Here is a 14,012-nt window from a genome sequence, read left to right on the forward strand (position 1 = left end):
CAGGAGTTTGGGGATGTGAAGGGCTCAGGGCAGGGGGTTCAGGTGTATGATGGGCTTTGGGTTGAGGTGGGTGGAGGGGTGCAGGAGTTTTATGATGCTACAGCCAGATGAGGGCTTTGCCGCAATTGGGGGCTTGTTGGCCAGGCTTAATTTTTAAATAAAACTTTGTCCAACACAAAACCTTGTCTTTCTTTATGGGAGGGGAGGGGAACCTGTTTTGAGTCAGTGACTCCTGACCCACATAAAAATCAGCCAGGGACCACACAAATAAGAAGCAAAACAACAATCCCTCCAAAGCCCCCTAAGCCTCACTGATATAGTCCCAACTGAGAATCCTCACTTCCCTGGCACTCTAGCCCTGATCGGGGGCGGGGAAGGTAGGCTAGGTAGGACTGAAGTTCAAGGTCTCAGGCCAGATTATCTCTTCTAGGGTTCCAGGGTTAGTGGATTTTGTGAGGCCCCCTAGACTCTGAGGTGGGGCCAAAAATGAGTTCAGTGTGTAGGGCAGAACTGACAATGAGTGGGTAGGGCAGAACTGACAATGAGTGGGTTAGGGATGGGGTGCAGAATCTGGGTGGGAAGTAGGGTACAGGAGCAAGCTGGTGGTAGGTGTCTGGCCAGGAGAGAGGGGGCAGGAGCAGGGTGCTGGTGGGTGTCTGGCCAGAGGACAAAGGCGGGGTGCTGGTGTGTGTTTAGCCAGGGGACTGGGTGAAAGTTTGGCCAGGGGGCAGGAGCAGGGTACTGGTGGAGGTCGGGCCAGGGGCAGCTTGGCCAGTACCTGGGATTGTCTCCAGGGACGAGGCTCTCAGGCAAGATCTGCAGGCAGTGCTGGAAGAAGCACTTGCCGCTCCTTTAAGAAATCCAGCACTCTGGATCCTCTGCTGTCATGTTAACTCCCCCCCACTGCCTCTCTGGAGCATGGGGAAGGGAGGGAAGAAAAGAAAGTGTGTGTGCTGCTGTGAAGAGGGAGGAGCAGTGCACGTGCTTCCAGAAAAGCCGGCTCTCACACAGAGCTTCATGATTTCCCTCCATATGCCTCAAATGAGGGGTGGGAGGTTGTAGTGCCAGTGCAGTCTCCTTGTTGCACGTACGGGAAACAAGAGGGAGCTTGGATCACTACCTTGGGATCGACTGGCAGTGCCCCTATGATCAGGGTGGGTTGGTGACCATTGCTCTAGGTGCCTGTGCCCTGACAGTGGGAGAAGACTTCACATGTTCCTTTGCCCCGCCCCCAGGTTAATCTGAGCCTGGAGGATGGGGAGCTTGCGAAGTCTCATGCCCTGCCGCCGCCCTGCAATGGAGCACCACACTTAAAGTCATCTGCCAGCTGAGCGGCAGTTGACTTTTAAGTGCAAAGCTCCTTGCAGGGCGGGAGGAGATTTTGCATGCTCTCCCTGCCCCCAAGTCCTGATTGACCTTGGGGCAGGGGGAGCAGGTGAAGTCTTCCCCTGCCCTGCCAGGAGTGCACGGTGCTTAGAGTCAACTGCAAGGGTTGACTCCAAGCGCCACGTGCTCCCCGTCCCTACGCCTTGATTGGCCTGGGAGTGGCAGGGCCTCTGCAGGCTGGATCAACCCACTTGGTAGGCTGGATCTGGCCTGCGGAGGCCCTTTTGCTCACCTCTACACTATAGCTATGTCAGCTTCTGTTAAGCATGTTCCAGTTACTTAAATTTAAAGGGCTCTGAACTGCACTTCTGTACTCGAACGAACTCGGCAGTGGGGGCTGACGGTAGATTTGGTAACTGTGTGCTTCAGTCTCTGCTTCACTCTGTTCTATCCTCTTGGTTATTTTCAGCACTGCTTATCCAACTGTCCCATGAGTGGGATACAGAGTCAATGCAGAAATGAAGGTTGGTTATTTGTAAACAGAGTTCCTCAGTATGACTCTGCATAGTCACATTTCCACCTGTCTTCTGCTTTGTCTGAGTTCTTTGTCTGAGTTGGGTTGGCAGTGGAGGGACTGAGAGAGGTCTAGGGGAGAGGGCATGCTCTCAAAGACGTATGAGTGCTTGCTCATGTCAGTTCCATCCAAGGTGTACATGTGCCCACATGTGTGGCCACTGGAGATTTTTGCCTTAGTGGTATCTGTAGGGCAAGCTGTGGTGCCCTCTTAAATGCCACGCACATGCTGTGGTATATCAGGTTCTGCTGGTCAATGCCCTCTCAGTTCCTTCTTCCTGATCATGGTGGTCAATCGAGCCCCTCTTTGTTTGACAAGAGCTAGCAGTTCTCTTCCCTTGGACTTTGTGCCTTTGTCCCTTTTTTTTGTACGTTGTTGTTAAGGGTCCCAGCTAGGACTTTGTCCCTGGCAGGGCATGACTTTGGATTCTAGGTTTAAGCCCTCCTCAGACTGCAGCAGGCCTATGTCTGTGAATAATCCTCAAAGCAGCTGCCTTAAGTGGTTGGGAGAGTCACAAATCAAGGAGCATTGACAAATCTGTAGGAGCTTTAGGCTCCACATCCAAAAAGAGAGAGAGAGAGAGATCTCCGAGCTCTTCTGGTGGAGTCCACCCTGTGCCTGACTTGTGAGCCTTTCTAGAGCCCTCACTGAGCACATCAGCCTGTGTGCACTGTGTACCACTGGCATCTGGTGCTTCCTGGCACTGTTCATTATCGCCTGCACTGAAGAGGATTTTAATTTCACTTTTGAATTTTTATGCTGTTTAACTACCTGATTCTATAGAAATTAAATTTTTGTTTTGAGGCTGCACCTTGTTTTATTTTGAATGAGACATGGACATCTGGGCAGAACAGTTATATAATGCTAGTGGTAGTGTATTCTCATGCTCGATGCTCCATGCGTCTGCATTAAATTGGGAATGCTAGCTGGTAAAATGATGATGGCTTTAACTTCTAGGTTGGCAGTCACAAACTGGGATCTCAGAGTCAGTCTGTACTTTAGGATTTGTTGGAAGTTTGTTAACATTCTGTTTAGTGTGTGACTCAGGGAAAAAAATCGGACTTTGCTGTTTGTATTTGCTCTCTAGTCCTAATGAGTGAGAGGTAGTAAAAATGAACTTTTGTCAGGAAAAATTTTTTTTTTTTCGAATGCATACATAGGGACCTCATCTATTTAACATGAACATGCTTTTTCTGCAGTAAACGTAATCACATTTTAATATTAAATTTTTTCTTCTGTGCCAGTGTTTTGCTAAATATTTCTCCAGAATCCCGTTTGTTGTCATTTCATGTCCTTTGGATAAAACTAGCTGCAGACTAAACTATTGTTTGCAGTGTTTTGGGGACACTGGTAGTAATGGAAGAGGTATGGATTCCCAGGCCTATATCAGTGTAGTATGAATTACCTTTAATATAAAAATTGAAGTCTCAGTTGATTCTGAAATCCTAGTCTTATGGTTTTCTAAGAGTGGTAGCTGTGTTAATATGTAATTTTAAAAACAACAAGCAGTCCTATGGCACCTTAGAGACTAATACATTTATTAGGTCATAAATTTTTTAGTAAAAACTGATTCATCAGATTAATTGGTACCGAATCCAGGGTATAAATGGCAGCAGAAGAAGTTACCTGTCAATTGTAGAACCAGAATTAATAAAGCTAGTGTGGCTATATATATAGTGTGGCTACATCTCATTCATAGCATTTGATGTGGACATGCGAATATCAAAGGTGGGGATATTGCCTTTGTAGTGTGTTAACCCGTTAAGATCAGTATTCAAGCCTAAATTGATAATATTGAACCTGTAAATAAACTCCAGTTCAGTTGTCTCCCTCTGTAATTGGGTGATAAAAGAAGGACTACTTTAAAATTCATTATATAATGTCTAGGGAGGCTAAAATGTTTCCCTACAACAAGGCTTTTCAACTTTGGAAACCCTGGGGGCCACAATGATACTCACAGCACATGCCAAGGGCCACAACTTAAGTGTGGTTGCATATACATGCAAATATATATGCAAATACCTTCTTTCACACTGATGGGCAAGACTACACAACACACAGGCCCCATTTAAGTCAGTTCTGCTGATATTAATAAAATGCAATATTTACCCTATTTCTACCCATATGACAGCACTTTTAATGAGCAGTGACAGTCCAGGAATTGAACTACAGGCAGTCCCTGAGTTATGCGGATCCGACTTACGTTGGATCCGCAGTTACGAACGAGGCTTTTCTTGCCCCGGAGGACGTGAGCGGCGGGACGCCCAGATGCGCCATGGTCCCACCGCCCGCGTCCTCCGGGGCGAGAAAAACTGCTCCGCGTCTCCCTGGTCTGCTGGGGAGGAGAGCCCCCCCACAGCAGACCAGGGAGACGCGGAGCAAAGCCACGGAGGATGTGGGTGGGACTGCGGCGCATCTCTGCACTCCCACCACCCACGTCTCCCTGGTCTGCTGGGGGGGGGCACAGCTAGTGCGCTCCCCCCCCCTTAGCAGACCAGGCTTTTCTCGTCGACGACTCCTGGGGTATGGCAGCTGGGGCGCTGCCGGGTTGGTCCTCAGGGGTGAGAAAAGCTGCTCTGCGTCTCCCTGGTCTGCTGGGGGGGAGTCGTCTCCCCCCCCGCCCCAGCAGACCAGGGAGACGCAGAGCAAAGCCGCGGAGCATGCGGGCAGCGGGACAGCCCAGACTCGCCGTGGCTGTCCCACTGCCGGCGTCCTCGGAGGCTTTGCTCCCCATCTCCCTGGTCTGCGAGACGCGGAGCAAAGCCGCGGAGCATGCGGGCAGCGGGACAGCCCAGACGCGCCGCGGCTGTCCCGCTGCCGGCGTCCTCCGAGGCTTTGCTCCCCGTCTCCCTGGTCTGCTGGGGGGAGCCCCCCCTCCTTCAGACCAGGGAGACGTGGAGCACGCGGGCAGGGGGACAGCCCAGACGCGCCGCGGCTGTCCCGCTGCCAGCGTCCTCCGAGGCTTTGCTCCCCGTCTCCCTGGTCTGCTGGGGGGAGCCCCCCCCCCAGCAGATCAGGGAGACGCGGAGCAAAGCTGCGGAGGATGTGGGTGGGACTGCGGCGCGTCTCTGCGGTCCCGCCACCCGCGTCTCCCTGGTCTTGTGGGGGGAGGGTGCAGCTAGTGCACCTCCCCCCCCCCAGCAGACCAGGCTTTTCTCGCCGACAACGCCTTGGGTAGAGCAGCTGTCCGGCAGCACCACTCCTCGGCGCTACTGGACCAACCCGGCAGCACCCTAGCTGCTCTGCCACAGGCGTCCCCTAGTCAGCCGCTGCTGAAACTGACCAGCGGCTGACTACAGGAAGCCCGAGGCAAAGTTGCTCTGCCCCAGGCTTCCTGGAATCAGCCGCTGATCAGTTTCAGCAGCGGTTGACTTGGGGACACCTGGGGTAGAGCAGCTGGGGTGCTGCCGGTTGGTCCCCGCAGTGCTGAGGTGCGGCGCTGCGGGGACCTACCCGGCAGCGCCCCAGCTGCTCTGTCCCAGGTGTCCAAATTCAGCTGCTGTTGAAAATGATCAGCGGCTGATTCCAGGAAGCCCAGGGCAGAGTAACTCTGCCTCGGGCTTCCTGTAGTCAGCTGCTAGTCAGTTTCAGCAGCGGCTGAATCTGGATGCCAGTTCCGACTTACATACAAATTCAACTTGAGAACAAACCTACAGTCCCTATCTTGTACGTAACCCGGGGACTGCCTGTACTAAAATGCATATCAACAGAAAACCGTTATATTGACTCGTCATTGTGGAACGTGTTTCCAGTGAAAGCCATGTTCAAAGGATCCCACCTGCGGGACTTGTGTTGAGCTTCCACGTAAACCCAAACTGCATCTTGGGAACGCAAACGAACGGGCCATGTGTTGAGTAGTGCTGCCCTACAGGTTCATGTGTGTTACCATTCCTGCTGTCTGATTTGTGTGCATTTATCGTTTGGTACAGAGACTATTTTGACCAATATATATGGCCAAATACCAAAGCACTGCTCATTGTTTTTATGGTTTTCTTGTTATTGCTAGGTAATGCAGCATATGGTGTAGTGTGAAATTTCTTTATTTGAAGACTTGTGGTTTATTTAGGTTTATGATAAAGAAAAATACACATGCAGGTAAAAATTGCTAATCACTATACATTACAAATAAAATGCTGCTTTTCTCTGCTACATGGAGTTGTAATCATTCAGACTTGAGAAAATAATATTTTTATCACTGGTTAAAGGGATAATGAGACTTTGATTTTGCTCTTTAGTGAAATTTGAAAAGTTTTAAATAAAGTTTTAATTGACTTTATACATAGAAGAATTAATGTTCAACCAAAATTAACATATTACTGTTTTTCAGACAGAAAATTTGGAGAATACAATAACAATACCAGATATCAAATTACACAGCAACCCATCAGCTTTTAATGTTTACTGCAATGTTCGCCATTGTGTTTTGGAGTGGCAAAAAAAAGAAACATCCTTAACTTTGGCTTCAAAGAACACTGTGCAAAGCGGAGATTCAGATAGTGATGAAGAGGAGGAGTCAAAAGAGCCACCCCTCAAGCTTCCAAAGGCAAGTAATCCTGGATAGTTTTTCATGTGTAACTTTATAGTCTACATGGCACATCTTTGACAATTGTATTGATTAACATGAATTTAACCTTTTCTCAGTTGGATCCTGTTACTTTATGACAAGTTGTTGGGAACATGTAATTATCATGCAAGAGCAGAAGAGTATCCATCTAGGCCAGTACCTTCTCTGACAGTGGTAGCTACTAGATGCTTCAGTGGACTAAAAGAAACCCAGAGGTGGTCATGTAAGAAATAATTCATAGGAGAAGTTTCTTTTTTATTCTCTGAGTTTGAGGGTTTATATTACTTCCAAACATTTAAGTTTATAATCCTATCTAATGTAGTTGTGAATATTTTTATCCTCCATATAAATATTTAGTCTTTTCTTGAAATCTTGCTTAGCTCTTGGCTGCATTGTTTTGTGGCATTGATTTCCACAAGTTTTTCTGTTTACTGAGGTTTGGAAAAATATTTCAGTAATAGCTTTTAGAATGTAATGACTTCAGACATATTGCTATTAGTGTATAAGAGGACAGTGTTCAATAATGGAATATTGGAAAGAAAAGCTGATGGGAATGGATAATCTGCTTTATTTTTCTTACCTGCATATTCAGTTTGTTCATAGTTGCATTTAGCTATTGAGTATGCCTTTTGTGAATTGTATTTTTCCCACCAGTTACTATTCAATTAATATGTAATCTGTTAATCTTGTTTTCTGCTATCTTTCATTGCTGAGGGTTCAGAGGGGCTTGGGCAAAGCAGTTTTCCATAGTTTGTTTTATGCTATTTATCATGAGAAGATTGAATTACGGTAAATACTTCTAAAACTGCCTTTTTTATATTGGTTTTATTTCCTGGAAAACAGTAAACTTGCAATTGTGTGAGTTTACAAATGTTTAGTCATGAAAGGTTAGGTTGCAAGCTCTGAGAGAAGTCCAGAGAACTTTAATGGGACTTAACCAAACTAGATAACTGGGCATCATGGCAGACAAAATTCAATGTCAATAAATCAAGTACTGCATGTTGAAGAGGAAGAAGGATTGGTGTTAGTAATGCACTTTACAGGGCTCTAAATTAACTGTATTATCTCATTGAAAGTTTGCTCAGGGTGTAGCATAAGTCAACAAAGTAAACAAAATTTAAGATGCATAAAGAGTGGAATGAAGAGATATGGGAAACAGCGTAATTATGTAAGTCACTAGTATGGCTTTATCTAAATTACTATGTGAGTACTGCTGTCCCTGGCTCCGAAAGAATATTTGAGAATTAGAGGGGTTCAGAGATGGACAAAAATGAGTAAGAGTAAAAAAAAAAAAAAAGTTAAATTATGAAGAGAGCAAAAATAATCTTGTTAGTCTCATTTCTAATAAGAGAAAATATGAGAAGAGTACAAAATGAATGGTATTCAGAAGAAAGGTTGTGAGCTTCCATTCTTCCTGTTTCAAAACACAAGCACCAAGGGGATAGACATTCAACTAAATATAAAATTGGTTCATTTTAAAACTGATAAAATGAATACTACATAGCAGTTATGTTCTTATGTTTTTAATTACATTATTGAAAATTTGGAACAGGTTAGTTTTTAGCCCGGTAGCTCAGTATGGCTCAAAGGGATTGGATTCTTCTGTGTGTGGTTTGTAGTAATCAGTGCTTAATGAAGGACAGGAGGAAATCATAAATTCTTATTTCAGGTTGTAAAACTGTCTCTAATTACTTCCAGGAAGTGGGATGATCTCACATATACCTAGTGTGGCTATTTTTTTTGTACATTTCTTTGAGGTATGTGGTGGGTCTGGAGACAGGATACAGAGCTAGATGGATCCAAAAGTTTTCTTTGCCCACGAAAGCTTATGCTGCAATAAATCTGTTAGTCTATAAGGTGCCACAGGACTCCTCGTCGCTGATCCAATATGGCAATTCCTAATTAAGGGTGTAGAGCCTGTTCTCCTTGTAAATTTGGTTAATAGCTTCTGAAGGAGGAGATGTAAATGTTGCCTCCCTGATTTGTTTACTAGGGAGGGAAGGGATTTGTGATTTTTGTTTTTTGGTAGCTAATATTCCAACATGTTTATTGACTTTGTCATTTAATGAAAATGGAACGAGTGGCAATTTATGTGAATGTAAAAAAACAAGCCGTTTTAAATATATTGGGTGCTCTACACAGCAAGGCTTAACTCAAAATAAGCTTAGCAAATAGTTACGTCACTTGCGTAGCTTATTTCAAAATAGCTTATTGCACAATTGGGAGCATATACACAGCACTTATTTTGAAATAGAGCACTCTTCCTCCAACTTCCCTTATTCCTTGTACAATGAGGGTTACAGGATTCAGAGTAAGAAGTCCTCCAGCTTGACAATATTTTGACATTTTTTGAAATAAGTGCCTGCTGTGTAGACATGGACTAAGTTATTTTGAAATAACACTAGTTATTCCAATCTTGCTGTGTAGATGTACCCATTTACTACTTGGCCTTTCTAGAAATACTTTCACAGTACGGCAGTATAAGAACAGCATGGATAAAATTTTCAGAAGTGACCTAAGCATCAGATTTTCAAAGTTATTTTGGTACCTAAAGATGCTGTCAGACATCTAATGGGGCTTTAAAAAACCCTCCTTCAAATAATAGATAATTAATATTCATTGTAATAATTTGGAAGTAGGCATTTAAATTGCTTATGTGCACATCTGCATCATTAAAGTGCTTTTGAATATCTGCATCAGAGTGCTTTTGAAAATTGGACCTTTTAGAGCCTCACAGCTTGTCTACAGTGCACCAATTGCTGTGCATTACTTGTGTCGTGGACTGTGTTACGGTGCAGTGGAAATCCAGGATGCAGCTTAATGGACTTTCAGTGCTCTGTAGTAATATCTTTATGGTGAGTTACTGTTCATCAAGATGGTATGCTGTAGCTTCACACTTTAGCTTGCTGCACAGTATCTCTGTGTAGTAAAGCTCTACACAAGCTTGTTTTGTTGAAAGTCAATATGATTTAAGACCTTAAGTGACTAAATTATTTTTGAAAAATGGAACCTTGACTCCTAAGTCCTTAAGTGCTTTTGAGAATGTTACCTTCATCAGTAGGTGATTTAGGATATGATATTTCTTATGCACAAATATATATTAGTGATTTTGGCATAGGCTACTTAGTAGGGATGTTAGAAATAATTTCTTTTAGTAATCGTGTAGCCTCCTGGTCCCACTCCCGGGGAGCCCCATGCTGCTGCCTCTGTATCAGAGTGGCAGGTGGGAACTAGTTTGAAAATTGGCTTCCTGCACAGACTGGCTTCCACCTGCTACCCTGTGCTGCTGCCTCTGATATAGAGGCAGCAGTGTGGGATGGCAGCAGTTCCTGTTTGCACAGGGGCCCGAGCTCCCTTTGGATGGAGGGTGCTCCAGCATCCCACAGTGCAGCCTTGGTTCATGAGGAGCTCGGGCGTCCCGCGGACAAGGGCTGCTGCCGCCCCACGCTGCTGCCTCTGATACTGAGGCAGCAACATGGGGTTGCAGGCAGGAGCCAGTTTTTAAACCGGCTCCCTGCACAGACCAGCTAACTCCTGCTGCCTCATGCTGTTTCCTCTATATCAGAGACAGCAGCATGGGGTGGTAGGCAGCTCCCCTGTATGCTCTTCCTTTCAAACTTGGACTGGTGGGCTAGGATTGAGACAGTCTGCCAGTCCAAGTTGTAAATACAGAGTAGGGCTGTTAAATATTGGTTAATTGAATAGTTGATTAACCTCATGAATTCTTATTGGTTACTCGACTATTCTATAGTCCCCAGGTGTGGGGCCGGCAGCCAGTACGCTTTGACCCCACTTGCGAGGAGCCCCCTGCCACTCTGGAATGCTCTGTATCTGCCAAGGAGCCAGTTTAAAAACCATCTCCCTTTGTAGACCGGCTGATACAGAGTCAGCAGCACAGGTTGGCAGCATCCCCTGTCTGCCATGGGCTGAGGTCCCGGACCCAGTGCAATCCTGAACTGAACCGAATTGCCTGCCTCCTAATACACTTGAAATGCAGAGCCACAGCGGAGGTAGGTCCTGGCCAGCCTGCTAAAAAAAATTTCCTGGTGGGAGGGAAATGCATGTAGTCTATAATATTAACCGATAAGTTTCTGCTTGTCGGTTAATCGACTATATTATTACATCCCTGATACAGAGCACACGGAGGCAGGGGCAGAGGGTGGGGGGGAGGTGGCGGGACTTACAGTTAACCAGAACTGTTCACAGTTAAGCAATAGCTCATTGATTAAACAGTTAGCCAGCTAGCTGCTAACATTCCTCCTACTGAGCTCATTTTGCTTAAATTAATATAAATGGGGAGAGCTGCTGCAGTTGTTTTCAAATCTCATTTGAATAATTACTAGACTTATTTTCTTTGACTATGATACTGGGCTAAACAGAAAATATTGCTAAAGATCTTTTGTTATAATCAGATGAAAATGGAAGTTAAAAGAAAAACCTATACCTAACTTTTTCTACTTTCATAGCTCCTCCAGTGCTAAACTTGTTGAGACTGAGGCCTGGTTTATAGCAGAAAATTTGGTCACCGTAATTCAGTTGCTCATGAATGAGACATATTCACACCCTTGAGTGGTGTAGTCAAGTTTACTGAAGTCCCAATGTAGAAAGCAGCAGTTAGAGCAAGAATTCTTCTGTCAACCTAGCTAGTGCCGCTCAGGGAGGTGGATTACTTGCAGTGATGAGATGTAGATGTAGATGGTGTCTTACTGAAGGGCTGTGTCGCGTTACATGTTAAGGGTAGGTAAGCCCCTGGAATGCTTATTTTTAATTCATTTCCAGAATGCTTTTCCAATTAACAGTAAAGCTGGTAGTTGAAAACAAGCTGAAATAATTTATTTTACTTTTACATAAGATACACTAACAAATAAACCTCAGTGAAATGTCTAGTTTGGTGTTCTGAAATCTGATAGGCCAACAAGCAGACCAAATTGTTTTGTAAAAGTGTTTTTTTTAAATAGAGATCTGAATAAAAAATTATTTGAAAATTCCTGTAAACTGATGTTGAAGCAAAATGTGCTATTTTCCTAAACTGTGATGTGCCTTTGTTAGTCTTGATGCAAGGATTTTGTATTCTTTCTACGATGCAAGTATCAGAACAGTTTCAGAATTGAATTGGTGACATGACCTTTTTGTACTGAAAGTAATGTTTGTACTTGCCTGATCTTGTACTCATTGAAGAGATTGAAATTTTTGCTATTGACTTGAATAGGGAAAGATAAGTCCCTAACTGATTTTGATTTAACTTGAAATTAACTGTTACAGGAGAACTAATCCTTTCCTGCAGGAATTATTTTAGCTGGTGGGAAACTCAGCGCAGAGATGTAGGTGCTCAGCTATCTGCTCCATAGAAGTCTAATACTGAAGGAGCACAAATGTTAGAGTAAGACTGAGAGCTTTGTAGAATCTTCTCAAGTAATTGGTTAAACGTTCTCTATCCTGATTGAGAAGTTTATTTTTTCATTACAAATAGTTTAATTACTTGACCTCAGCAAAAAACAAAAGTCCCCTTGAACATAAACACAAAATAAAAGCAGACTTTTAGATATAGTGGAGAAATCAGTTTTTCTTTCTTTGAGAGTTGTGGTAGGCTTTTAAAAATAAACATCATATGCCCTAAAGGCTAGCAATTGGATGTTAATTTGCATGAATGCCAGGAGTATATCCAGTGATGCTGTAAAAGGGAAAATACACAGAAAATGAGTTTCTTCCAGGAGCCTTTTTTTCCCCCTAGTATGGGTAGTTATGAAACAGCCAGTGGCGCTGGGGCTGAGGGTGCAGTAGACGGGCTGATGGCTGCAGAGTAGGTGTGCTCTGGATGCCAGAGTGAGAGGAGGGGCAGAAAGAGATGGGAGGGGTGTCCTGCAACAAGGTTGGGCTAGCCTCCCCCAATGGTACATCGATCTGCTGCCCCAGTGGTGCAACTGGAGCCAGTAGTGGAAACTAACTCATCACCAAATGAAATGTTGGTATGGCTACTACTAGTTCTCACTCTGAGGACACTTTACAGTTTGGCAATTTTGTAGATAAAATAGCCATGACTTTGAAGCTTCCATCTGTAATATTGGAAGAACACCCCCATTCTGCATTTGATATTTTGAATGCTCTGGCAAGGTGACGTCTTTCTTCCATTGTAGATGTGCTGTTGCAGCCTGCAGAAGCAATGTAGTATCTCTTCAACCCAACCCGCCCCCCAGCTAAAAAGTTTATATAGCTTTTATTTGCTATATAAACTATACTTTTTTTTGTTCACACCGAAATGCCTAGTTGCTATTAGAGACAGCAGTAATTAGAGCTAGAGGAAAAGATTCACATTTCACACCTTCCAAAAAGATGGGGAAAAAGATACATGTAACTGGTAGAAAAGTGTTCTATTATTTGCTTTGAAGAAATAGTGGCTAATTACTAGGCAATTATGTTATGATATCAGTACCAGATATGGAAAAGTTTTCTGTCTAATGCAGGCAGAAAAGAGAAATAGGAGAAAAAGATACCTTTAGATTTTCATGGGGACACATCAAGGAATACTTGACCACGCTGGGAAAGATACTTAAAGGAACAGAGGCTAATGTGATGTTTGTTTGGGATTGGGCCTGCGCAAAGGTAGCCAAGATTATGATAACCAATAGATGGCTCAGGCAGTGCTACTCTAAGGGCAGCTTTGGGATACTTGTTCACTGGAAGACATTCACAGAGAGAGGAGCATTTTCATGGGATGTATTCAACTTCATAGGGAAGTAAATAGACATCTGGGATGGAGGTTGACCCAACTGATTTAGAAGATCTTTAAATGAGCAATTCATAGGAGATGGTTGGGAGATGCACTTGTAATATCCATGCCTAATTCCAATACTGAGTGGGAGAAAAATCAAGAATAGAGGATATAGGGATGGAAGGAGGAACAACAAGGAGGAACAAGAAGGGATAGGAGAATTGGTATCATGAGGACAAATACTGTCTGTGTTATTGACTCTTAACAGTCAGGTAGGTGATGCTGGTGGTAGAGTGACTGCACTTAGTTGGGCGAGGAATCTGGGTGAAATCAAGCAGAAACAAGTAAGATATCTATAAAACCATGTAAGGAGCATAGGTAACAAAATGGATGAACACCACCTGATTCAGGAAGTGAAATTAGATATTATAGGGATAACAGCAATATTGTTGAATAATAGTCTTAACTAAAATATAGATATTGAAGGGTATGTTCTGTTGAGAATAGACAGAAATACAGGTAATGATGTTGGAGTAGCAATGTATATTAATGATAAAGTATGTGATTTAGAAATTAGAATGTATTGAATGAATAAAATGGGGAATCGGGATCAAAATCACGTAGGCAAAGAAAGATGTTGAAGAGACTTCACTGGGCTGATACTTGGAGTATCCTAAAGACCCCTCTTCCCACCCCCATGACCTGATTTTATTTGCCAGATATTGGTTGGAGGACAAGGGCTGCTAATAATGGTTGGGTCCAGAGATTACTGGATCTGATACCAACAGATTTTTTTTCCACCAGGTACTCACTGAACCAAGAAGAGGTAATGTTATTTT

General features: G+C 44.0%; 1 protein-coding gene across 19 annotated transcripts in view; it reads left to right on the forward strand.

Annotated features, from left to right (window-relative positions):
• MYCBP2 (MYC binding protein 2) overlaps positions 1-14,012 on the forward strand; it is a 376,578-nt gene that overhangs the window by 33,131 nt on the left and 329,435 nt on the right. For all 19 annotated transcript variants that reach the window (XM_075918843.2, XM_075918845.2, XM_075918849.2 and 16 more), the window contains exon 3: positions 6,228-6,443. In XM_075918843.2, coding sequence (XP_075774958.2) covers positions 6,228-6,443 — 216 coding nt within the window. The remainder of the gene's footprint in view (positions 1-6,227; positions 6,444-14,012) is intronic.

This window comes from Pelodiscus sinensis, chromosome 1 (assembly GCF_052426305.1).
Source record: "Pelodiscus sinensis isolate ZL-2025 chromosome 1, ASM5242630v1, whole genome shotgun sequence".
NCBI classification, from domain to species: Eukaryota; Metazoa; Chordata; order Testudines; family Trionychidae; genus Pelodiscus; species Pelodiscus sinensis.